Below are 26,804 nucleotides of genomic sequence, written 5' to 3' on the forward strand. Positions count from 1 at the left end.
CTTGTTGCATTTCACATGATACAAAACAAATAAATAAGAAAATAAATAAAATAATAATTCCAACGAGAAGAATGAGACTCCTCATAAGAATCAGTATCTGTGCAGATCCAGGAACCCGACATTGAGATCTCACCAATGGAGTCCCTGAGACTCTCCAAGGTCCACCAAAAACTAGAACATTGTTATTGAATGGCATTAAAATGTACTTTTCAGATTAGAGGAAGTTCAGGTTGCTTGAACAAATTATGTCACAAAACAGGCTAATTCTGTATGCTGTAATTCTGAAGAATAGTGCCCCATCATTGGTATTACTGGGAGGAAAATTCCCCATTGTTGGTATCAGTGGGAAGAATAGTGCCCCATCATTGGTATTAGTGGGATGAATAGTACCCCATCGTTGGTAATAGTGGGAGAAATAGTGCCCCATTGTTAGTAATATTAGAAAGAATAGTGCCCCATTGTTGGTATTATTGGGAGGAATAGTTCCCCATTGTTGGTATTATTGGGAGGAATAGTGCCCCATCATTGGTATTAGTGGGAGGAATAGTGCCCCATCATTGGTATTAGTGGGAGGAAAATCCCCCATTGTCGGTATTAGTGGGAGGAATAGTGCCCCACTGTTGGTATTATTGGGAGGAATAGTTCCCCATCGTTGGTAATAGTGGGAGAAATAGTGCCCCATTGTTGGTATTATTGGGAGGAATAGTGCCCCATCGTTGGTAATAGTGGGAGAAATAGTGCCCCATTGTTAGTAATATTGGGAAGAATAGTGCCCCAACATTGATATTATTGGGAGGAATAGTTCCCCATTGTTAGTAATAATGGAAGGAATAGTTCCCCATCGTTGGTATTAGTGGGAGAAATAGTGCCCCATTGTTGGTATTATTGGGAGGAATAGTGCCCCATTGTTAGTAATATTGGGTAGAATAGTGCCCCAATATTGGTATTATTGGGAGGAATAGTGCCCCATCGTTGGTATTAGTGGGAGAAATAGTGCCCCATCATTGGTATTAGTGGGATGAATAGTACCCCATCGTCGGTATTAGTGGGAGGAATAGTGCCCCATCATTAGTAATATTGGGAGGAATAGTGCCCCATCATTGGTATTAATGGGATGAATAGTACCCCATCGTTGGTAATAGTGGGAGAAATAGTGCCCCATTGTTGGTGTTATTGGGAGGAATAGTGCCCCATCTATGGTATTAGTGGGATGAATAGTACCCCATCATTAGTAATATTGGGAGGAATAGTGCCCCATGATTGGTATTAGTGAGAGAAATAGTGTCCCACTGTTGTTGTCAATAGGAGGAACTATGCCCCATCATTGGTGTCAGTGGAGGAAATGGTTCCTCATATCAGTGGGAGGAATATTGCCCCAGTGGCTTGATAAAGCCGAGCAAAAGGTTGCCTCCCGCCCCCCCCGCGCCATATTGTGGAGACCACTGCTCCAGACTAATATTTCAACCTTAAAATTGCCCCTGTACATACCACAGAACCCGGCACCACCATGTCTACAAATGTACACTATAAATGACGATTGTTCTATATAAACCCTTACTCATGAAACGAGAGATTCTTCAATTTGGAAGCATTTTCAAATATTTCTGTCCCGACATGAGAGAGTCCCGAGGAGCCGGAACAGTTCAGAACTTCTAATCGGGGAAACCATCTGAGCAACTTGTCCTCCAGTCTTTTCATAGTGACCATCTTCTGGAGGTGAAGCTCCTTCAGATTTGGTAAGTCTTTACCCCAGGCTTCATCGACTGAAATACAGAAAATCAGACATTTCATTGCTTGTTATCACTTTACCATTATATTGCTGACGTCATCACACCGTCTACTCTCCCATATCATTTTCTACTTTTCGTCATTCATTTTGATGTACGGCACAGTGGTGTATTATATTGCAGCTTGCCAGTTCTTAGATGTGATAGCTGCATTCGTTTTTTTGTTTTTCTTTTAGGGTTCCTTCCTGAGACCTTTGAAATATTCTGATTAGACACGTGCAGAACGAAAAAAATTGGTTTTGTTTCATTTCGTTTTGATTCGTTACTTACATAAATTTGTTTATTTTATTTAGTTCAATTCGTTTTTGGAAATTTATTTTGTTTATTCGTTTTCAAATCGATTCAAATTTTTCGAATTCGGATCAATTCGAAAAAGTTTTCGAATAGTTTTTGAATTCGAATAGTTTTGGAATTAGAAAAATTTTCAAATTTGAAAAGTTTTCCAATTTCCAAAGAGAGTAAAATAGAATAAAAAAATAAAGGGATAGAATAGATTTTTTTTTCTATTCCTTTATTTTCTATTCTATTTTATTCTCTTTGGAAATTGGAAAACTATTTGAATTCGAAAAGTATTCAATAACGATCCAAATTTATTTTTTTGTTATTTCAGATTCGTTTAAATTCAGTAATATTCTAATTCAGAAATTCAGATACATCCGAATTTCCAAAAAACGAAAATTCGTCCGAATTTTAAATATGAACTGAAACGAACCGCACATGTGTAATTCTGATGTGTATTTCAGCTCCTCCTCTGACTTTCTTTTTTTCAGATTTTCGAATTTTCGGATTTTTGAATTTACGAATTTTTGAATTCCGAAAATCAGAAAATTCGGAATTTCAGAATTCAAAAATTTGGAAATTCGAAATTCGGAAATGTGAAAATTCAGAAATTTGGAATTCGAAAATTCAGAAATCTGGAATTCGGAAATTTGAAAATTCGGAAATTCTAAATTCAGAAAGTCAGAAATTCAGAAAATTCGGAAATTCGGAAATGTGAAAATTTTTCTATTAGTTTCTTTTTTATTCTATTTTATTCTCTTTGGAAATTGGAAAACTATTTGAATTAGAAAAGTTTTCTAATTCGAATTTGAAAACTATTTGGATTTGAAAAGTATCCGATAACGATCCAAATTTATTTTTTGTTATTTCAGATTCGTTTAAATTCGGTATTATTCTAATTCGGAAATTTGGATAAATCTGAATTTCCGAAAAACAAAAATTAGTCCGAATTTTAAATATGAACCAAAACTAACCGCACATGTGTAATTCTGATGTGTATTTCAGCTCCTCCTCTGACTTTCTTTTTTTCAGATTTTCGAATTTTCGGATTTTTACATTTCTGAATTTCCAGATTTCGAAAATCAGAAAATTTGGAAATTCAGAATTCAAAAATTCGGAAATTCAAAATTCAGAAATGTGAAAATTCGGAAATTCGGAATTCGAAAATTCAGAAATTGGGAATTCAAAAATTCTAAATTCGGAAATTTTAAAATTTGAAAATTTCAAATTCAGAAATTTGAAAATTCGGAAATTCTAAATTCAGAAATTCAGAAATTCGGAAAATTCGGAAATGTGAAAATGTTTCTATTCCTTTATTTTCTATTCTATTTTATTGTCTTTGGAAATTGGAAAACTATTTGAATTAGAAAAGTTTTCTAATTCAAATTTGAAAACTATTTGAATTTGAAAAGTATTCAATAACGATCCAAATTTATTTTTTATTTCAGATTGGTTTAAATTCGATATTATTCGAATTCGGAAATTCGGATACATCTGAATTTCCGAAAAACAAAAATTCGTCCGAATTTTAAATATGAACCGAAACGAACCGCACATGTATAATTCTGATGTGTATTTCAGCTCCTCCTCTGACTTTCTTTTTTTCAGATTTTCAAATTTTTGAATTTCTGAATTTCCGAATTTTCGGATTTCGAAAATCAGAAAATTCGGAAATTCAGAATTCAAAAATTCGGAAATTCAAAATTTGGAAATGTGAAAATTTAGAAATTCAGGATTCGAAAATTCAGAAATTCGAAATTCGAAATTCGGAAATTCGAAAATTTGAAAATTTGAAAATTCGGAAATTCTAAATTCAGAAATTCGGGAAATTCGGAAATGTGAAAATTTTTCTATTCCTTTATTTTCTATTCTATTTTATTCTCTTTGGAAATTGGAAAACTATTTGAATTCGAAAAGTTTTCAAATTCGAATTTGAAAACTATTTAAATTAGAAAAGTATTCGATAATGATCCAAATTTTATTTTTTGTTACTTCAGATTCGTTTAAATTCGGTATTATTCTAATTCAGAAATTTGGATACATCTGAATTTCCAAAAAACAAAAATTCATCCGAATTTTAACCACTTGAGCCCCGGACTATTATGCTGCCTAAGGACCAGAGGTCTTTTTCCAATTCGGCACTGCGTCGCTTTAACTGCTAATTGCGCGGTCATGCAATGCTGTACCCAAACGAAATTTGCGTCCTTTTCTTCCCACAAATAGAGCTTTCTTTTGATGGTATTTGATCACCTCTGCAGTTTTTATTTTTTGCGCTATAAACGGAAAAAGACCGAAAATTTTGAAAAAAAATGATATTTTCTACTTTTTGTTATAAAAAAAATCCACTAAACTAAATTTTAGTCATACATTTAGGCCAAAATGTATTCGGCCACATGTCTTTGGTAAAAAAAATGTCAATAAGCGTATATTTATTGGTTTGCGCAAAAGTTATAGCGTCTACAAACTAGGGTACATTTTCTGTAATTTACACAGCTTTTAGTTTATGACTGCCTATGTCATTTCTTGAGGTGCTAAAATGGCAGGGCAGTACAAACCCCCCCCAAATGACCCCATTTTGGAAAGTAGACACCCCAAGGAAATTGCTGAGAGTCATGTTGAACCCATTGAATATTTCTTTTTTTGTCCCAAGTGATTGAATAATGACAAAAAAAAAAAAAAATATTTACAAAAAGTTGTCACTAAATGATATATTGCTCACACAGGCCATGGGCCTATGTGGAATTGCACCCCAAAATACATTCAGCTGCTTCTCCTGAGTATGGGGATACCACATCTGTGGGACTTTTTGGGAGCTTAGCCGCGTACGGGGCCCCGAAAACCAAGCACCGCCTTCAGGATTTCTAAGGGTGTAAATTTTTGATTTCACTCTTCACTGCCTATCACAGTTTCGGAGGCCATGGAATGCCCAGGTGGCACAACCCCCCCCCCCCCAAATGACCCCATTTTGGAAAGTAGACACCCCAAGCTATTTGCTGAGAGGCATATTGAGTCCATGGAATATTTTATATTTTGACATAAGTTGCGGGAAAGTGACACTTTTTTTTTTTTTTTTGCACAAAGTTGTCACTAAATGATATATTGCTCACATAGGCCATGGGCATATGTGGAATTGCACCCCAAAATACATTTAGCTGCTTCTCCTGAGTATGGGGATACCACATGTGTGGGACTTTTTGGGAGCCTAGCCGCGTACGGGACCCCGAAAACCAATCACCGCCTTCAGGATTTCTAAGGGTGAAAATTTTTGATTTCACTCTTCACTGCCTATCACAGTTTCGGAGGCCATGGAATGCCCAGGTGGCACAAAACCCCCCCAAATGACCCCATTTTGGAAAGTAGACACCCCAAGCTATTTGCTGAGAGGCATGGTGAGTATTTTGCAGCTCTCATTTGTTTTTGAAAATGAAGAAATGAAGATTTTTTTTTTCTTTTTTCAATTTTCAAAACTTTGTGACAAAAAGTGAGGTCTGCAAAATACTCATTATACCTCTCAGCAAATAGCTTGGGGTGTCTACTTTCCAAAATGGGGTCATTTGGGGGGGGGGGGGTTTGTGCCACCTGGGCTTTCCATGGCCTCCGAAACTGTGATAGGCAGTGAAGAGTGAAATCAAAAATTCACGCCCTTAGAAAGCCTGAAGGCGGTGCTTGGTTTTCGGGGTCCCGTACGCGGCTAGGCTCCCAAAAAGTCTCACACATGTGGTATCCCCGTACTCAGGAGAAGCAGCAGAATGTATTTTGGGGTGTAATTTCACATATTCCCATGGCATGTTTGAGCAATATATCATTTAGTGACAACTTTGTGCAAAAAAAAAAAAAAAAAAAATTTGTCTCTTTCCCGCAACTTGTGTCGCAATATAAAATATTCCATGGACTCAACATGCCTCTCAGCAAATAGCTTGGGGTGTCTACTTTCCAAAATGGGGTAATTTGGGGGGGGTTTGAACTGTCCTGGCATTTTATGCACAACATTTAGAAGCTTATGTCACACATCACCCACTCTTCTAACCACTTGAAGACAAAGCCCTTTCTGACACTCATTGTTTACATGAAAAAGTTATTTTTTTTTGCAAAAAAATTACTTTGAACCCCCAAACATTAAATATTTTTTTAAAGCAAATGCCCTACAGATTAAAATGGTGGGTGTTTCATTTTTTTTTTTCACACAGTATTTGCGCAGCAATTTTTCAAACGCATTTTTTTGGGGAAAAAACACACTTTTTAAAATTTTAATGCACTAAAACACACTATATTGCCCAAATGTTTGATGTAATAAAAAAGATGATCTTAGGCCAAGTACATGGATACCAAACATGACATGCTTTAAAATTGCGCACAAACGTGCAGTGGCAACAAAATAAATACATTTTTAAAAGCCTTTAAAAGCCTTTACAGGTTACCACTTTAGATTTACAGAGGAGGTCTACTGCAAAAATTACTGCCCTCGATCTGACCTTCGCGGCGATACCTCACATGCATGGTGCAATTGCTGTTTACGTTTGACGACAGACCGCCGCTTGCGTTCGCCTTAGCGCGAGAGCAGGGGGCGACAGGGGTGCTTTTTTTTTTTTCTTTATTATTTTTTTTGCTTTTTTATCTTATTTTTAAACTGTTCCTTTCATTTTTTTTTTAATCATTTTTATTGTTATCTCGGGGAATGTAAATATCCCCTATGATAGCAATAGGTAGTGACAGGTACTCTTTTTTGAAAAAATTGGGGTCTATTAGACCCTAGATCTCTCCTCTGCCCTCAAAGCATCTGACGACACCAAGATCGGTGTGATAAAATGCTTCCCCAATTTCCCAATGGCGCTATTTACATCCGGCGAAATCTAAGTCATAAAATGCTCGTAGCTTCCGGTTTCTTAGGCCATAGAGATGTTTGGAGCCACTCTGGTCTCTGATCAGCTCTATGGTCAGCTGGCTGAATCACCGGCTGCATTCTCAGGTTCCCTGTTGAGACAGGAGAGCCAGAGAAAAACACGGAAGACGGTGGGGGGGGTCTTTCCCTCCCACTGCTTGTAAAAGCAGTCTAGAGGCTAATTAGCCGCTAGGATTGCTTTTACATGAAAGCCGACCACTGGCTGAAAAGAATGATACCAAGATGATACCTAAATCTGCAGGCATCATTCTGGTATAACCATTCAAAGTCGTGAATGGCGTACCCGAAGACAAAAAAATGGTTAACAATAAAGCACAGTAAACGGTAAAGTATAAAAAATTGCATACCTGAAAAGCAAACATGATACAACATAATAACAATAAAACATTGCAGAATAGAATACAGTAAAAAAGAGCAGAACAAGAGAGAGAGAATAGAGAGAGAGAGAACAATGAAACGACAACTATTTTTTTTTATTTTATATATATATTTTTTTTTTTACACTTTTTTTGTAACTAACTTTTATAACTGTAACCGGTTCCAGGTTCGAGTCTCTCAAAATGCGATGGCATCTTGGGAGACCCTGTGAAAGTGTGCCTAGTCTGTGCAATGCTGTACCCTACGCTAATACTCAACTAGTGAATGGTAGCGTTCAAAACATTCACCAATGCAAAGACCAGGATTGTCAGGACAGGAGGGACAATAATAGCGGGTGTCATGCCTATATCCGCGCTTGCTGCAGACACATCTTTTTTGGGGGGTTCGTTGGGTAGGGGTACTCGGGAGGACATAAAGAAAATGCCTCTCATGCAGCCGACTGCATTTGGTTGGGGATGTGAATGGGGGAAGTACGGGCGCTGCAGAAGTGGTGGGTTCCCAATTAGGACTGACGAATGCAGCAGGAAGGGCACTATGGGCACAACGGGCCTGTGTTTGTCTTCTTGGTGGCAGCGGGACACTACTTGTGCTTGCCACCTCACCAGCTTGAACTGCACTTATGGGACTCGCCACGTCACCAAGTGTTACTGCAGTGCTGGTTTGACTATGACCGGGGTGTACTAGGCCGCTGGCGCTTGCCAGTTCACCAAAACGCTACCAAAAAATCTGTTAGCGATCGCAGGGATCAGGCCTGACTCTGCGAACGCTGCAGTTATGCGTTAAGTGTTTTGTAAGTGTCAGTGATCGATCGATACTGCACTTGGGTGGGCTGGGCTGGGCCGGGCGGAGGGGCAAAACGCAGGTGCTAGCAGGTATCTGGGCTGATCCCGCTAACACTGCGTTTTTGGGAACCCTAAACTGCTGGGGACGCTAGTATAGATCTGATCGGACCAGATATTGATCCGTTCAGATACTATACCACTAAGGGAGCTGTACGGTGCGTGCGTGGGTGTTAGCGCTACTGGCGCTAACCTGACGCTGCCTGGGGCTGGTGCTTGCCAGTTCACCAAAATGCTACCAAAAAAACTGTTAGCGATCGCAGGGATCAGGCCTGACTCTGCGAACGCTGCAGTTATGCGTTTAGTGTTTTGTAAGTGACAGTGATCGATCGATACTACACTTGGGTGGGCTGGGCGGAGGGGCAAAATGCAGGTGCTAGCAGGTATCTGGGCTGATCCCGCTAACACTGCGTTTTTGGGAAATCTAAACTGCTGGGGACGCTAGTATAGATCTGATCGGATCAGATATTGATCCGATCAGATACTATACCACTAAGGGAGGTGTACGGTGCGTGCGTGGGTGTTAGCGGTACTGGCGCTAATCTGACGCTGCCTGGGGCGACGCATATCACCGCCGGGGGCTAAACCTTTATTCGGTAATAAACGGCGGGTGCCCTGACACTATAAAAAATAAACAAACTAACCAGCGTCACCCGTAACAGTTATACGGTGATCAGTGGTGAAAGGGTTAACTAGGGGGCCATCAAGGGGTTAAAACATTTATTAGATAGTATATGGGGGTCCCTGACGCTATAAAACGCTGACGGCGAACCTAAATATTTAGGTCCCTAACTAGCGTCACCAGCGACACTAATACAGCGATCAGAAAAATGATCGCTTAGCGACACTGGTGACAGGGGGTGATCAAGGGGTTAAAACTTTATTAGGGGGGGTTAGGGGGGTATCCTAGACCTACAGGGGGGTAATACTAACTGTCCCAACACTGTAACTGTCACAAACTGACACCAATGCAGTAATCAGAAAAAAAAAAAAAAAAAAAACTGCTGGTGTCAGTTTGTGACAGGGGGGGGGGGGGTGATTGGGGGGGATCGGGGGCGATCGGGGGGGGGGATCGGGGTGTTTTGTGTGCCTGGCATGTTCTACTGTGTGTGTAGTGTTGTGCACTCACATACCTGTCTTCTCTCCTCGGGCCGGAACGGAAATTACTGAGCCGAGGAGAGATGACATCATTTCCTTTGCTGCTGTTTAGCATACAGCAGCAAAGGAATGTTCCCATTGGCCGGCGGCGATCGCGAGGGGGGGGCCACGAACGGATGGCCTCCCCCTCACCTCCGATCGCCGTGGGACAAAAGACGACCGCCTCGGGCACCGGGGGGGGGGGTCCGATCGCGGAAGGCAAATCACGTATATGTACGTGATTTTGCCTGTCCGTGCCACCTTGCCAACGTACATCGGCGTGAGGCAGTCGTCAAGTGGTTAAATATGAACCAAAACTAACCGCACATGTGTAATTATGATGTGTATTTCAGCTCCTCCTCTGACTTTCTTTTTTTCAGATTTTCGAATTTTTGGATTTTTAAATTTCTGAATTTCCGAAATTGCGAAAATCAGATAATTCGGAAATTCAGAATTCAAAATTTCGGAAATGCGAAATTCGGAAATGTGAAAATTCGGGAAATTCTGAATTTTAAAATTCAGAAATTGGGAATTCAAAAATTCTAAATTCGGAAATTTGAAAATTCAGAAATTCGGAAAATTCGGAAATGTGACATTTTTTCTATTTCTTTATTTTCTATTCTATTTTATTCTCTTTGGAAATTTTAAAACTATTTGAATTTGAAAAGTATTCAATAACGATCCAAATTTATTTTTTTGTTATTTCAGATTCGTTTAAATTCGATATTATTCTAATTCGGAAATTCGGATACATCTGAATTTCCGAAAAACAAAAATTCGTCCGAATTTTAAATATGAACCGAAACGAACCGCACATGTGTAATTCTGATGTGTATTTGAGCTCCTCCTCTGACTTTCTTTTTTTCAGATTTTCAAATTTTTGGATTTTTGAATTTCTGAATTTCCGAATTTTCGGATTTTGAAAATCAGAAATCTCGGGAATTCAGAATTCAAAAATTCGGAAATTCGAAATTTGGAAACGTGAAAATTCGGAAATTCAGAATTCGAAAATTCAGAAATTCGAAATTTGAAAATTCGGAGATTCTAAATTCAGAATCTCGGAAAATTCGGAAATGCGAAAAATTTTCTATTTCTTTATTTTCTATTCTATTTTATTCTCTTTGGAAATTTGAAAACTATTTGAATTTGAAAAGTATTCAATAACGATCCAAATTTATTTTTTTGTTATTTCAGATTCGTTTAAATTCGGTATTATTCTAATTCGGAAATTCGGATACATCTGAATTTCCGAAAAACAAAAATTCGTCCGAATTTTAAATATGAACCGAAACGAATCGCACATGTGTAATTCTGATGTGTATTTCAGCTCCTCCTCTGACTGCTGCAAGAAGTGACCTCTGATAATGCTTCTTGTGACTTGTGATAAACAACCACAGCCAGCAACAAACGATTTCACCTGATCACCTGGCTGATGGTATGGGGTGTCTTCTAACATTATATTTTAACATGAATGTAGGAGGATTTGCGGTATCTAAAATTTTTCAAAAAGCCCGTAAAGGTCATCAGTTTAAAGTGGTTGTAAACCCTTACAAAGTAGCTGTCCTCAGGTGATACACAGAGATGAAATAAAGCCTCCTACAGAAGTTGTACCTGTTTATCTACTACGGCCCTCTCTCCTCTACATCCATTCAAAGTCCATAATGTATACAGCTTGTCTAAGCTTTCAGACAGCAGGGGGGTGGAAAGCTGAAGTTACACTCTGCAGAGCTCAGTGAGGAGAGGTCTGAGAGCTGAAGGGACACACCCCCCATTCACACAGCACACAGGAACAGAGCTGAGGCTGTCAACCACAGGCTTTGTGCTGGAGCTCCTTCCCTGTCACCTTTTTTCTCTTGGTGTCAGGAAAACTTGTCAGAAGTGACTCATGCAGACAGCAGAGGAAAGAGGCAGCAGGCAGAAATGACACTTGGTCTGGATTGAGACAAGTACAGTACACACAAATTCGTTAATTTCCGAATTTCCGAATTTTTCAATTAACGAAATCCTGAATTTCCGAATTTCGAATTTCGAATTCTGAATTTCGAAATTTCGGAAATTGGAAAATTCGAAATTTCAGAAATTTGAAATTTCAGAAATTCGAAATTTCGGAAATTTGGAAATTGGAACTTCGGAAATTGGAACTTCGGAAATTCAATATTTGGAAATTGGAAAATTTCAGAAATTCGAAATTCGGAAGTTCAGAAATTCGGAAATTCGAATGTGGCATTCGTTATTTTGGATAATTCGTAACTTCAGATAAATTTGTATTTGTTACATTCACAAACAGCCAAATTTGAAAGGAAATTTCAATACCTATTATTTAATAGTTATTATTGTTAGCTATTATTTCGAATCTTACTGATTTTCTTTCTTTTTTTCAGATTTTCAAATTTTCGGATTTTTTAATTTCTGAATTTCCGAATTTTCGAATTCTGAAAATCAGAAAATTCGGAAATTCAGAATTCAAAAATTCAGAAATTCGAAATTCGGAAATTTGGAAATTCAGAATTGAAAAATTCGAATTTCAGAACTTTGAAAATTTGGAACTTCGAAATTCAGAAATTATAAATTCAAAATTTTGAAATTCTGAAAATTTGGAAATTTGGAAATTTGGAAATGTGAAAATTCGAAAATTCAGAAATTCGAAAATCCGAATATTCAGATTTCTGAATTCCGAATTCCGAAATCCCTATGTGTTTGTGTTTTCGGGTACATGGAAGTGGGGGGTAGTAGTCTACATTTTTTTCACTTATAGGGGACCAAAAATGAGCAGTTTCAGCACGAGGAGCCGGGTCACCCTGCAGAGAGGTGCAGAGCGCATTTCCAAAGTGCGCACACCACTGACCACAATGATAGCTTTTTTTTGTCTTTTAAAGGGGAATTATATCGCATAAAATTGCCACACAAGCCATTTTTTCATTTCATTAAAAATGACCATTTCATTTCAATCTGAAGGCACTGTAATATTCTAAAGATGTCAAGAAATTCAATGTGGTATGGCAATCTGGAGTTGTCATTTCCTTTTTGTGTAACCGGCTCACTGATTTTAGGCATCCTCTGCAATATGAATTCCATTTTTTGTGAGACACTTCCTAAGGGTTAATTACTTCTAAAGGGATGCAGACCCTGTAACTTCAGAAAACTGAGAGTGCATCTGGTGATTATAATGAACCAGACCCTCCCATTCAAAAATCAGTCTGGAAAGGACATGATGGAACAAAAAGTTACTCCTTCAGAAGAGAAAAGGGTGGAAATATGCGACATTTGTAAAAAAAAAAAAAAAAAAAAAAAAAAAACTACAATCATAGGTGTTTGCACCCCAAAGCTCAAACACATGCTTTACTCTGCAGCCTCAGCGCAGGACAGTGAATGAAAGGGGAGTGCTATGTGCTGAGTGGCTTCCTGTTCATTCACAAATGGAATCATAGTAAACACAATTTACTATGCTTCAGTTATGATTGAACACAGTGAGTGAAAAGGAAGGGGCTGGTAAATGACATATTGATTAGCCCCTTCACCCACTCTCCACCAGTGGCGGCTGGTGTTTTTTTTTGGGGGGTGGGGAGGTGTGGCGACAAACAGCTGAACGGCACCCCCCCCCCCCCCCGCCATTTGCCAGTCGGTCCAACACTTACCCCATCATGGTGGGTGGTAGGCAGCGTGGTGCAATGGCTTGGCTCCGAGTGTCCTCACCTCCATGGCGGCTTCCAGCTCCTCCCCTCCTCCACCTTTGCATCCAATAGTATCACCTGTCCTTTTAGCCAATTGGTTGACCGAGGTCAAACCCCGCTTCCTGATTGGCTGGGAGGAGGATCAGTGTTACAACAGCAAATAGTGATTTACTGTTGAAACACACCTGGGTGGGCTCGGAGCGCACTCTCTGCGACCCGAGCCCACCCTATATTGAAGCCTATTAGTGCCTCTGGCTCTAATTGGTGCTTCAAAAAAACACCCCCCGCGCATTGGAATCCATGAGCCGGTGTCCTGAAAGGGGCCAGACGCATGAATAGGGGAGGCGGCGATGGACAGGGGGGGTGGCGCCCATGCGTCCTTATTGGACGGGCCGCCCCTGCTCTCCACCCTGAAACTTCCACCGCACAGAGTCATTAGGGTGTGCCCAAGCACACCTGGTACACCCCCTGCGCACGCCTGTGCCTACAATGTAAATCGATCACCCAGAGGAGATTGCTTTTTCTCTACAGAAGTGGAGTTACACCACCTTACCATGTTTGTAATGAATGACAACATCCATAGTAATACCCCACATGAACATCCATTGTAATTGATGCTGCTTGTAAATTCATGTGCTCTAATAAATTTGGATTTTGCCTGTTACCAGCCCATTTTAAAAATTATTCTGGGGATTTTCTTATTAAAAGTGGCCCTTCATTCATGAATATGACTCGATCTCCTCTGCCCATCGCCTACCTCTTACACAATTTGGAAAAGACTACCAATAATTTTCCCATTTTTCACTTCCTGCATCCTCCCCCAGGCGAGAAGGACATATTCAGTGAGATATCTGCTCATATCTTGACATGATGCTGGTCTACAGGACCTGGCAAAGACCTGCGGCATGTCTGCGTATGCTCAATATTCCACAACCTCCTCCCACACATGCCTAGAAAGCAAGGTAGACTATCATAGAAAATACCTCCCGCGCATTCACAGCCCGTTACAAGTATTGGAGATGAATTTACATCACAAGGATACACTTCAAGCTTTGCTTCCCTCTAGGACTGGGGGTGTCCTAAAGCCACCAGAAGAAACGAACACAAAAGGGCGCAACAGCCTAGTGCATTATCCCAAATGTACTCACAAACATGTGAATAAAGAAAGCTCATCGAGCTACTCATCCGTAGCTCAACAGTCCTAGACACAGTGCACTCTAGAGTTTGGGGGGACCCTACCGGGGACCAAGCTCCCTGACAGTAGCACCTTCTTCTCTAGAGTCAGGGGTTTGGCTCTGAAGAAGAAGGTGCTACCTTCGAAACGCGTCAGCCAGCTTGAACCCCGGTAGGGTCCCCCCTGAACTCTGGAGTGCACTGTGTTTAGGACTGTTGAGCTACGGACGAGTAACTCAATGAGCGTTCTTTATTCACACATATGTGAGTACATGTTAACCACTTGCCGACCGCCGCACGCCGATATACGTCGGCACAATGGCAGCGGTGGGCAAATGGGCGTACCTGTATGTCCCCTTTAAATTGCAGGGCTGGTGGGCGCGCACGCCGCGTATAGCGTGACCGTGTGCCCGCGGGTCCCATGGGGGCCTGGGGCCTGCGTTTATGTCACAGAACCGCAGAACCGGGAAGTGCCTATATAAACAAGGCATTTCCCCATTCTGCCTAGTGACATGACATAGATCACTGTTCCCTGTCATCGGGAGCAGTGATCGCTGTCATGTGAGTGGTAGCCCATCCCCCCCACAGTTAGAATCACTCCCTAGGACACACTTAACCCCTTGATCCCCCTCTAGTGTTAACCCCTTCCCTGCTAGTGTCATTTACACAGTAATCAGTGCATTTTTATAGCACTGATCGCTGTATAAATGACAATGGTCCCAAAATAATGTCAAAAGTGTCCGATGTGTCCGCCATAATGTCGCAGTCACGATAAAAATAGCAGATCGCCGCCATTACTAATAAAAAAAAAAATATTAATAAAAATGCCATAAATCTATCCCCTATTTTGTAGACGCTATAACTTTTGCGCAAACCAATCAATATACGCTTATTGCGATTTTTTTTTTACTAAAAATATGTAGAAGAATACATATCGGCCTAAACTGAGGAAGAAATTTGTTTTTTTATATATTTTTTGGGGATATTTATTATAGCAAAAAGTAAAAAATATTGCTTTTTTTTTTTCAAAATTGCCGCTCTTTTTTAGTTTATAGCGCAAAAAATAAAAACCGCAGAGGTGATCAAATACCACCAAAAGAAATCTCTATTTGTGGGAAAAAAAGGACGTCAATTTTGTTTTGGTGTAACGTCGCACGACCGCGCAATTGTCAGGTAAAGCGACGCAGTGCCGAATCGCAAAAAAGTGCTCTGGTCAGGAAGGGGCTAAATCCTTCCGGGGCTTAAGTGGTTAAGACAATTTCTTAATAAATTAATATTGTGGGATAATGCACTAGTTTGGTGCACCCTTTTGTGTTTGTTTCTTGTAGTAGAAAGCATGGCCTCTGCCAGTCTATGGGACCTGATATAGAAGTGTGGCATGTCTATGCATGCGTGGGGGTTTGTGGGATTTTGCACACGCCCAATACATGCAGAGGGTCTCTGCCTGGTCCCATAGCCCTGGCAGAGATCTTCAGCGTGTCTGGACATGCGCTGGGTATTGTTTCAAGATGGTGGCATGGGAGTAGAGAGAAGTGGAATTCTGAGCTGGAGAGAGGACCACACTGGACAGACATACAGGAACAATTACCAGGGACAGAAATACAATACTAGGGTGAAGTTCCTCATTTTTGTACTTACTTCTATGAAGGTAGGTAGCACTTAGATCAAGCAAATGCAGAGATGTTAATGAATCCATCTGTGACTCTGTTACATTCAGAGCAAATGCTGATTCATCGATTTCTGCTGACGAATTGCTTCCAATTAGCGTAGAAGACAAACTGAGGAAGGCCAGGTTTGGGAAACACGTGAAAGCCAACGAAGGGATGTGAGATATTGGATTTCCTGCTAAGGACAACCATTGGAGCTTCTTCAACATCTTGCACCTTGGGACAACTGATAATTGATTATAGCTCAGATCCAGAGACTCGAGCTGAGCCAGCACATGGCTCCCCCAGAGGATTTCTTTGATTTGGTTGTGCGCTAAAGACAAGTTTCGCAGTTCGGAGAGGTCAGCCACGTCCTGGTCCCTAACTACAGACAAGTGATTGAAGGCCAGGTCCAGCACCTGCACAGTGTTGGGTAGGCATGCAGGAAACTCCTGAAGGGATTGGTTGGGTAGGAAACATGTGATGTTGCATCTTCCTGTACACACGCTCTCAGTGATGTTCTCCGGTTCTGTAAAGTTCTTGGAAACGGTCACGGTCTGGTCCGTAGTGTTGAGCTGAGCTGCTAACATTCCCATTTTACTCAAGAGTAGCAAAAAGCAGATCATTATGGTGTTCAGTGCAACCAGCTTATTACTACCCTGAAAAATATAAAAACATTTTTAGATAACACTACATAACAATAATCCCTCCCCGCTCAGTACCAGTGCCCCTTTAACTGGGTTTTTATGCCCGGGGGTGGGAAGGACTTCCCAATCACCTGACTACTGTGATTGGCTGCCACAGTTGGCACATAATTGGGCAGTCCTTCCCGCCCAGTACCAGTGCCCCTTTAACTGGGTCTTTATGCCCGGGAGGATGGAAAGGCCTGCCCAATCACTTGACCACTGTGATTGGCTGGCACAGCAGTCACATGATCGTCTCCCCGATCATTACTAGAGAACAGGAGCTCCCTATAATGGCTCTCAGCACGAAACCCGTCCATAGACACATGTACCCCTCACTTTCATACTCTGTGACATTGGTGATCAGGACAATTATGCCCCATACACACGATCGGATTTTCCAACAACAAATGTTGGATGTGAGCTTGTTGGCGGAAAGTCCGACCGTGTGTATGCCCCATTGGACATTTGTTGTCGGACTTTCCGCCAGCAAATGTTGGCTAGCTGGTTCTCAAATTTTCCGCCAACAAATGTTTGTCGTCGGACTTTCCGATCGTGTGTACACAAGTCCGTTGGGCAAAAGTCCACGCATGCTCGGAATCAAGTACGAGCCGGAAGCGCTCGGTCTTGTAAAACTAGCGTTCGTAATGGAGATACCACGTATGTCTTGTACGTCACTACGTTCGTACAATTGTTGGCCAAGATTTGTGTGACCATGTGTATGCAAGACAAGTTGGAGCCAACATCCTTCGAACAAAATTCCACGGTTTTGTTGTCGGAAAGTCTGATCGTGTGTACGGGGCATTAGAGGGAATGAACCACCTCAATAGGGACACAGACAGCAATAAACTACCCCCTCACTACTTTATTCTAATCTAAGAAACAAGATTTACCTTTAATCATACTATAGATGCTCATTTAATCTAGAGGCTATTATAATATCATATAATATTATACTTTAGAGCAGGGATGTCCAACCTGTGGCCGAAGACGGCCATGAATGCGGCCCAACACAAAATTGTAAACTTACTTAAAAATTTTGATTTTTTTGGGGAATTTTTTTGGAAAAATGCAATTACACTAAGACCCCTTTCACACAGAGGGCGTTTTGCAGGCGCTATAGCGTTAAAAATAGCGCCTGCAATCCGCCCTCAAACAGCTGCAGCATTGCCTCCAGTGTGAAAGTCCGAGGGCTTTCACACCGGAGCGCTGCGCTGGCAGGACGGGAAAAAAAGTCCTGCCAGCAGCTTCTTTGGAGCGGTGTGTTTACCGCTCCTCCACCGGTGCTCCCCATTGAAATCAATGGGGCAGCGCTGGGATATCGCCGGCAAAACGCCGCAATTGCGGCGCATTGTGGGCGGTTTTAACCCTTTCTCAGCCGCTAGCGGGGGGTAAAAGTGCCCTGCTAGCGGCCGAAGTGCGCCGCTAATCTGACGGGAAAACGCCGCTAAAAATAGCGGCGTTTTACCGCCGACGCTATGGGCGGCCCGGTGTGAAAGGGCTCTTAGATAACACAAGCGGCTGAAGAAAAATGTGATGGTGTCTCATTACTGGACTTTTTATAAGTTTTATCTTACCGAAGAAAAATCTCCCACTCTTCACAATCACACCTATTTTCAAGGATGAAGCACACAAAGAGAAAATTCTGATGAGCACCTTGAGAATTCATTGAGAATCGGTACTCCATCCAACCATATATTGATGCATTCGTTTATCAAAAACAGTGTCAAACATCCCATTCGATTTATATTGTCCTCTTTCACTTTTCTAATAAACAAATATTACCAAAAAAATGATATTTTTTTTTACCCACTTTAAGACCAGGCCTTTTCTGGAACTTTTTGCTTACAAGTTTAAATTAGAATTTTTTTTATAGAAAATTACTTAGAACCCCCAAACATTATATATTTTTTTTAGCAGAGACCCTAGAGAATAAAACGCGATTTTTGCAATATTTTTTGTCACACCGTATTTGCCCAGCGGTCTAACAAACGCAATATTTTTGGAAAAAATGCACTTTTTTAAAATAAAAAAACTCCAAAACAGTAGAGTCTGCCCATTTTTTATAAAATAATGTGAAAGATGTTGTTACGCTGAGTAAATAGATACCTAACATGTCACGCTTTAAAATTGTGCACGCTCGTGGAATGGCGACAAACTACAGTACCTAAAAATCTCCATAGGTGACGCATTCAATTTTTTTTACAGGTTACCTGTTTAGAGTTACAGAGGAGGTCTAGTGCTAGAATTATTGCTTTCGCTCTAACGATCACGGCGATACCACACATGTGTGGTTTAAACACCGCTTAGATATGTGGGCGTGACTTATGTATACGCTCGCTTCTGCGCGCAAGCTCAGAGGGAAGGGGCGCACCTTTTTACCTTTTATTTTTTATTTTTAAATTGCCCCTTTAAGTTTACTTTGTTTTTTTAGCACTTTTATTCCTATTACATAGAATGTAAACATCCCTTGTAATAGAAATAAGCATGAGAGGGCCTCTTTATTGAGAGATCTGGGGTCAAAAAGACCTCAGACCTCACGTTTACACTTAAAGCGGAGTTCCACCCAAAAATAGAACTTCCGCTTTAAGTGAAGGTGACCCCCTGACATGCCACATTTGGCATGGTTTTTTTTTGGGTAGCAGTGGATACCCTCTTTTTAGAGTTATCCAGCTCCCACTTCCTTCCGGAAGTTAGATCACCTCTCCCCCCTTCCCTCTTGGCAATCATCTGGGACACGTCACGGGTCCCAGATGATTGCCCGGCCAGTCACAGTGCGCAGTGTGGCTCGCGCATGCGCAGTGCGTGCCCACAGTGACAATGCCGGCGCCGCAGAGAGGAGGGGGAGAAGAGCGGGGCTTCAGTCACCCGCATCGCTGGTCTGTTTCAAAATGATTTTTTTGCTCTTAAAGCGGAGTTCTACCCATATAAAAGTCAGCAGTTACAAAAAGTATAGTTGCTGACTTTTTATAATCAGACACTCACCTGTCCAGCGATGCGGGCGAACGAAGCCCCGCTTCTCTCCCCCTCCTCTCTGCGGTGCCGAATTTGTCACTGTGGGTTCCCGGCTGTGGCTTCACAGCCGGGCACGCACTGCGCATTCGCGAGCCGATAGATAAAACCAAACCGTGAAGCTCTGACTAAAATTGAATAATGCCCTTGCTATAGGTGTAGGCCATTTACATACCTTCTGAAGTCTGACTGGAATACTCCATAGAAACATAGAATCTCTGGATTATTATCTTTTTGTAAGTGAGGTCATCAGAACTGGACACAGTATTCTAAATGAGGTCTCACTAAATATCTATATAGGGAAATCAGGACCTCCTTCCCCCTGCTGGTGACCCCTCTAGTGATATAAAGATCTATATAGAGGAACCAGGACCTCCTTCCTCCTGCTGGTGATCCCTCTAGTGATATAAAGATCTATATAGAGGAACCAGGACCTCCTTCCTCCTGCTGGTGATCCCTCTAGTGATATAAAGATCTATATAGAGGAATCAGGACCTCCTTCCTCCTGCTGGTGACCCCTCTAGTGATATAAAGATCTATATAGAGGAACCAGGACCTCCTTCCTCCTGCTGGTGATCCCTCTAGTGATCTAGAGATCTATATAGAGGAACCAGGACCTCCTTCTTCTTGTTGTCATGTTACAACCAAAAACGTAAATGTATTTTATTGGGATTTTATGTGATAGACCAACATAAAGTGCACATAATTGTGAAATGGATGGAAAATGAAAAATGGTTTCATATATTTATTTGTAAAAAAAAATTAAAAAGTGTGGTGTGTATTTATATTCAGCCCCCATTACTCTGATACCCCTAACTAAAATCTAGTGGAACCAATTGCCTTCAGAAGTCACCTAATTAGTAAATAGAGTCCACCTGTTTGTAATTTAATCTCAGTATAAATACAGTTGTTCTGTGAAGCCCTCAAAGGTGTGTTAGAGAACCTTAGTGAACAAACATCATCAAGAAGGCCAAGGAACACACCAGACAGGTCAGGAATAAAGTTGTGGAGAAGTTTAAAGCAGGGTTAGATTATAAAAAAAATACCCCAAGCTTTGAACATCTCACGGAGCTCTGTTCAATCCATCATCCGAAAATGGAAAGAGTATGGCACAACCGCAAACCTACCAAGACATGGCCGTCCACCTAAAATGACAGGTCGGGCAAGGAGACCATTCATCAGAGAAGAGCCAAGAGGTCCATGGTAACTCTGGAGGAGCTGCAGAGATCCACAGCTCAGGTGGGAGAATCTGTCCACAGGACAACTATTAGTCGTGCTCTCCACAAATCTGGTCTTTATGCAAGAGTGGCAAGAAGAAAGCCATTGTTGAAAGAAAACCATATGAAGTCATGTTTGCAGTTTGCGAGAAGGTGCTCTGGTCAGATGAGACCAAAATGTAAATTTTTGGCCTAAAAGCAAAATGCTATGTGTGGTGGAAAACTAACACTGCACATCACCCTGAACACACCATCCCCACTGTGAACCATGGTGGTGGCTGCATCATGTGGTGGAGATGCTTTTCTTCAACAGAAACAGGGAAGCTGGTCAGAGTTGATGGGAAGATGGATGGAGCCAAATACAGGGCAATCTTAGAAGAAAACCTGTTAGAGTCTGCAAAAGACTTGAGACTGGGGCGGAGGTTCACCTTCCAGTAGGACAACGACCCTAAACATACAGCCGGAGCTACAATGGAATGGTTTAGATCAAAGCATATTCATGTGTTAGAATGGCCCAGTCACAGTCCAGACCTAAATCCAATTGAGAATTCTTGGCAAGTCTTGAAAAGTGCTGTTCACAGACACTATCTGACCAATCTTCCAGCAATGCCAAATCATGTTTCATGTTACAGACACCTCCAGGGATGTCAACCCTATTACACACTTTTGTATCGTCAGTAAAATGAAGTACCTTGCCCAATAATCCTTTAGTTATATCCCTTACATAGAGATTACATAGAACAGGACCTAGTACATAGCCTTGTGGTACACCACTAGTGACTGCTCTATGTTCTGAGTGAACCCATTTACAACCACACTCTGGTATCTATCCATCACTCCCTCTGATGGTGGAGGTGAACAATAACGACTAGGCCTCACTTAGCAACATCCTTTGAGTTTTTCAGTCAGGTTTCAGGAGATTTGTAAATAGCCTACACCTATAGCAAGGGAATTATTCAACTTTACTCAGAACTTCACAGTTTGTTTTTACGTACAAACACCCCTTACCTGCATGGGCAGATTTTTTTTTTTGTAAAGGTGAACTAACCCTAAAGTGATTGTAAACCCATTTTTTTTTTGTTTTGTTATTAAATAACATACATGTTATGCTCACCTGCTCTGTGCAATGGATCCTCCTATTCTGGGGTCCCCCCCCCACTGGTGCTCCTGGCTCCTCCCCCTGCTGAGCACCCACCATAGCAAGCTGCTTTCTATGGGGGCGCTCATGCAGGCTTAATCGCAAGCTGCACTTTGTGTGAATAGACACACAGCGTGGCTCAGCCCTGCCCCTCCCACTCCCTCCTCACTTGGTGTGATTCACAGCAGGAAGAGCCAATGGCTTCCACTGCTGTCTCTGAGCCAGTAAGGAAGGAGAGAGCCACTGCTGTCATGCACGTCGCTGGATTGAGATCGGGCTCAGGTAAGTATAAGAGGGGCAGAGACTGCACAGAGAACGTTTTTTACCTTAAAGTATAACTAAAAGCAAAACTTTTTTTCCCGTTTTTACATAGAGTGGAGAGGGATTAGAACCCCTGTCCGTTTTTATTGCTGTCTGTGCCCCTGTTAGGGAGATTCACCCTCTCTATTTGTCCTGTTTACCATTATCATTGAAAGTAAAAGCAAAAGAACACCCCAAATTTTGGGTTGTCCCCAGAAAAGTAATAGAGCAGAAATCTTCCTATGGGGACACTAGTTCTGCTGACCCAGAGGTTCCCAAAGAATTCCTTTAATTTGGAGGGATTTCCTCTCACTTCCTGTTTGGCTATGGGACAGGAAGTGAAGGGAAATCTCCACAATAGGACACAGATGGCGAAAAAAAAAAAAATCTGACAGGGGTTATAACCCTTACCGCTCTATCCAAAATGATAAACAACATTTTTACCTATAATTCTACTTTAATGCAGAGAATGAATTAGGGTAAAAGGTAAAAAGCCTTTAGAACTACTTTAACTGCTTGCCGACCAGCCGCCGTCATTATACTGCGGCAGGTCAGCACGATCCCGCGAACCGTCGTAGCTATACATCAGCTCACGGGATCTGGATAAATTGTTGCTCTTTCTTTGTTTATAGCGCAAAAAATAAAAACCACAGAGGTGATCAAATACCACCAAAAGAAAGCTCTATTTGTGGGGAAAAAAAGGACGACAATTGTGTTTGGGTGCAACGTCGCACGACCGCGCAATTGTCAGTTAAAGCGACGCAGTGCGAATCGCAAAAAATGGCCCGGTCATTCTGCAGCCAAATCTTCTGGGGCTGAAGTGGTTAAAGTTATTTTCACACATAATAACAAGACAGCAAAAGACATCCAAAGTACTTCGGGGCAATATTCCCCCGACTTTAGGACTTGGACAATATAGCAAAAAAGTGTCTACTGGACTAAAAAAAAAAAAAGATCCTGAAATTAAATCTCTGATTGAAAAATGAAAATAAATACGATTGTAGGTACAGATCAATCACTTTTGCTTTCAGTCCTATAGATACTTTTTTGCTACACTGTTCAAGCTCTGATGGAGGGGAATTTTCAGCCACTGAAATGCATTAGATGTTTTTTGCCTTCCTAAAAGTTATGCCCCGTACACACGGTCGGACATTGATCGGACATTCCGACAACAAAATCCATTGATTTTTTCCGATGGATGTTGGCTCAAACTTGTCTTGCGTGCACACGGTCACACAAAGTTGGCGGAAAATCCGATCGTTCTGAACGCGGTGATGTAAAACACGTACGTTGGGACTATAAACGGCGGCAGTAGCCAATAGATTTTGTCTCTTAATTTATTCTGAGCATGCGTGGCACTTTGTGCGTCGGATTTGTGTACACACGATCGGAATTTCTGACAACGGATTTTGCTGTCGGAAAATTTTATAGCCTGCTCTCAAACTATGTGTGTCGGAAATTCCGATGGAAAATGTGTGATGGAGCCTACACACGGTCGGAATTTCCGACAACAAGGTCCTATCACACATTTTCCGTCAGAAAATCCGACCATGTGTACGGGGCATAACTTTAAAGGATCTTGGACTCTTGAGAAGATCGTTTTAATTTTTTTAAATTTTCACCACACTTGTCAAATGGAATGACAGCTTTCCTTTTACAGCTATTGAGATAATAAATGGGCCACACGGGGAGAGCATTGTTTTGAATGAGATGACTGACTCCTAGAATATTATTGTGGGAAAAAGAAGTAAAGCACAAGCACCAGGTCCCCCTACAAAGCAGGAAGCAGAACCTGCCTGGGTAATGAGGAAACATGACCCCCCCCCCCCCCCCCCACCTCAGTGTAGTGTATAATTATAGAATATACATGGAAATACAGAAAAAGTCTTTATATACATGCAAATCTTTTTCCATGTATCTCTAAAAAAACACATTGAAAACACTCATCATTCTCTATGAAATAAACATGATATCATGTATTCTAATAAACAGGCTGGGAACAGGCTGGGGATGGAGTTGGGAGAAGTGCGGTGCGCAGGAGAAGGATTGCTTTCTGTAAGAAGTTCTGCATCATAAACCAATAAACTACCATGAGATATGGAGCAATCTGCAGACATCGAGTTGGTGGAGACTGACTCACCAACTGTAAAGCCTCGTACACACGATCGGATTTTCGGCAGAGAATTGTGTGATGACAGACTGTTGGCCTAAAATAGGACCGTTGGTACGCTCCATCAGACAATTGTTGTCCAACTTTCCGCCAACAAATGTTGGGTGGCAGGCTAGTAAATTTTCGGCGGACAGCGGTCTGTTGTCAGATTTTCCTATCGTCTGTACACAAGTCCGTCACACAAAAGTTGAAAGTACAAACACGCATGCTCGGAATCAATGCTCACCAAACACGACATTAGCAGAAGGTGCCCAAAGGGTGGCGCTTAAGAGCTGAAATTCCTCGTAGTACGTCAGTACGTTCGTGTTTGTCGGCCGACAATTGTGTACCGTTTGTATGCAAGACAAGTTCCTGGCACACGCCCTTCGGACAAAAGTCTGACGCTTTGTTGGCCAACAATCTGACCGTGTGTACCAGGCTTTAGAGCCGAATGGATGCTAATCGGATGACAGACACAATCAATATGGGGGGCTCTAAATCTGGAATCGTCACCAAATATTTAGGTCACCCTTACAAAGCCATTATACCTAAACTATAAGTACAACAAATCCAAATCTACTAAAAGTGGAAGTCCAGCACCAAAACTTGTTTCTTCTTTTTTGGATGTGCATTAGAAGCTGCAGCAAGTCAGAGAGCCTGCCTCATTTCCTGACCAGAGGACATCCAGCATCATCTAGCCATTTCTTCCCCAGCCTGACTGCTCCCGGCCTTCCCCTTACATTCATTGTATTTTAATTCTTTCAGTCATGGAGGCTCAGCTTCACATGTGGGTGTTACTTATGGGGTCCGTGGTCATTGGGAAAAGTTATACCCTTACAGATAGCTAAAAAGATCAATGGTGGAAGTGGGAACTTATCTAAGAGACAGAAATTGCTCATTACTGAAGAAACCCCTAGCAACCTCTGGAGGAACACTAGAGTTCCATGGAATCCAGGTTGAAAAACCATGCTCTATAGCATTGTTTCTCAACCAGGGTTCCTCCAAGTTCTTTGAGCAGTGAGCAGTGAGCAATGGTGGATTGATATCCCACCTAGATTGACCACCAATATAAGAGGTTATACACTGGCCACTAATGGACATCACAATTTTACTGTCTGGCTTTGTTATTCATTTTACGAAAATTTTGCTTAAAACAATTTTGTAGGTGGTCGGTAACTAATTTATCTGCTCTGGGTGTCAAATATGCTAGGAAAGCCAAATTACTTATTGATTTATTTAAGATTAACTTATTGATCATGCCAATATACCATGAGATGTAGGTATCATCCTTTTAAGAAGAGGTTCCCCAAGACCTGAGAATTAATTTGAGGGTTCCTCAAAGGTAAAGAGGTTGAGAAAGGCTGCTCTATAGACTGGAGAAAGCAGCAGGTGAATTCAAATTTGTCTTAAGAGCCAGAATCGCAGTTACGTTCTCTAATCAATCTACTTTATTACAGCATATAACACTCCTAATGTAATATATCGCTCATTATGTTTACATATTCATGGCATTTCTAGATTAACTATGTGTATCCGAAAGGCTAAATTGGAGTCAAAATCCCATCCACTCCCACACTAATGGTGGGAAACCAAATTAGACTCATATTTTACAAATAATCCATCACAGACCCAGAAGCACATAGCATAACCCCCCATTCAATATCATGACATACCTGTAAATGTAGAGGGGAACCTTCGCTCTGTCCTCTCCGGCTGATCAGAAGATGTGGGGTCTGCAGAAAGAGACAAGGAAAAAGCAATTTCTTCTTTTTCTCCGTCTCTCTCTCTCTCCCACCTATGTGCAGACTCTAGTGTCTTTGGTATGTGGTGGGAGGTCTTTGTTTCCCCTAATCACCATGTACACTGGACAGTGCAACTGTCTGCAGATTAATTACATATTATTTCCAGAAAACTACAGAACCATCACATGATCTTCACTGAAAAAACCTTCTTTATAAGCCTGCTCTGTTTATTGTTGGCTTCCTGTGCTAAATAAATCAGGTTTTTATTCAAGTACAAAATGTTTTTTTTTTTTTTTCTTAATCCTACAATATGTATCAAAACTCTGATTGTTGGAATCCCCTTTCTTACCCCACTGATAGTAAAATAATACACACATACTATTACTACTATTACTACTACTAATAATAATTTTAATACGTAGATAAATTCAACGATAGATAGATAGATAGATAGATAGATAGATAGATAGATAGATAGATAGATAGATAGATAGATAGATAGATAGATAGATAGATAGATAGATAGATAGATAGATAGATAGTAAGCTCTAACAAACAGGGCCCTCTGATTCCTCTTTTCCTCTTGTAATTGGATTGTAACTGTAATGTCTGCCTTCATTTTCTAAAGCGCTGTGCAAACTGTTGGCACCATATAAATCCTGTATAATATAATAATCGATAAATAAATAGATAGATAGATAGAATGATAGATACAGAGATGGATTATAAGTTAATGGAGCCATAGACAAAGTA

The 26,804-nt window shown here is 41.2% G+C and overlaps 1 protein-coding gene across 1 annotated transcript in view; it reads right to left on the reverse strand.

Moving 5' to 3' along the window:
• Positions 1 to 26,542, reverse strand: part of LRRN4 (leucine rich repeat neuronal 4) — a 42,355-nt gene extending 15,813 nt beyond the window's left edge. The window contains exons 1-3 of the mRNA XM_073628619.1: positions 25,983 to 26,542; positions 15,803 to 16,469; positions 1,559 to 1,763 (exon numbers count right to left, since the gene is read on the reverse strand). Of these exons, the coding sequence (XP_073484720.1) occupies positions 1,559 to 1,763; positions 15,803 to 16,436 (839 nt within the window). The 5' untranslated portion in view covers positions 16,437 to 16,469; positions 25,983 to 26,542. The remainder of the gene's footprint in view (positions 1 to 1,558; positions 1,764 to 15,802; positions 16,470 to 25,982) is intronic.
• Between the last annotated feature and the right edge of the window lie 262 nt (positions 26,543 to 26,804).

Source organism: Aquarana catesbeiana, linkage group LG04 (assembly GCF_042186555.1).
Source record: "Aquarana catesbeiana isolate 2022-GZ linkage group LG04, ASM4218655v1, whole genome shotgun sequence".
Taxonomy (NCBI): domain Eukaryota; kingdom Metazoa; phylum Chordata; class Amphibia; order Anura; family Ranidae; genus Aquarana; species Aquarana catesbeiana.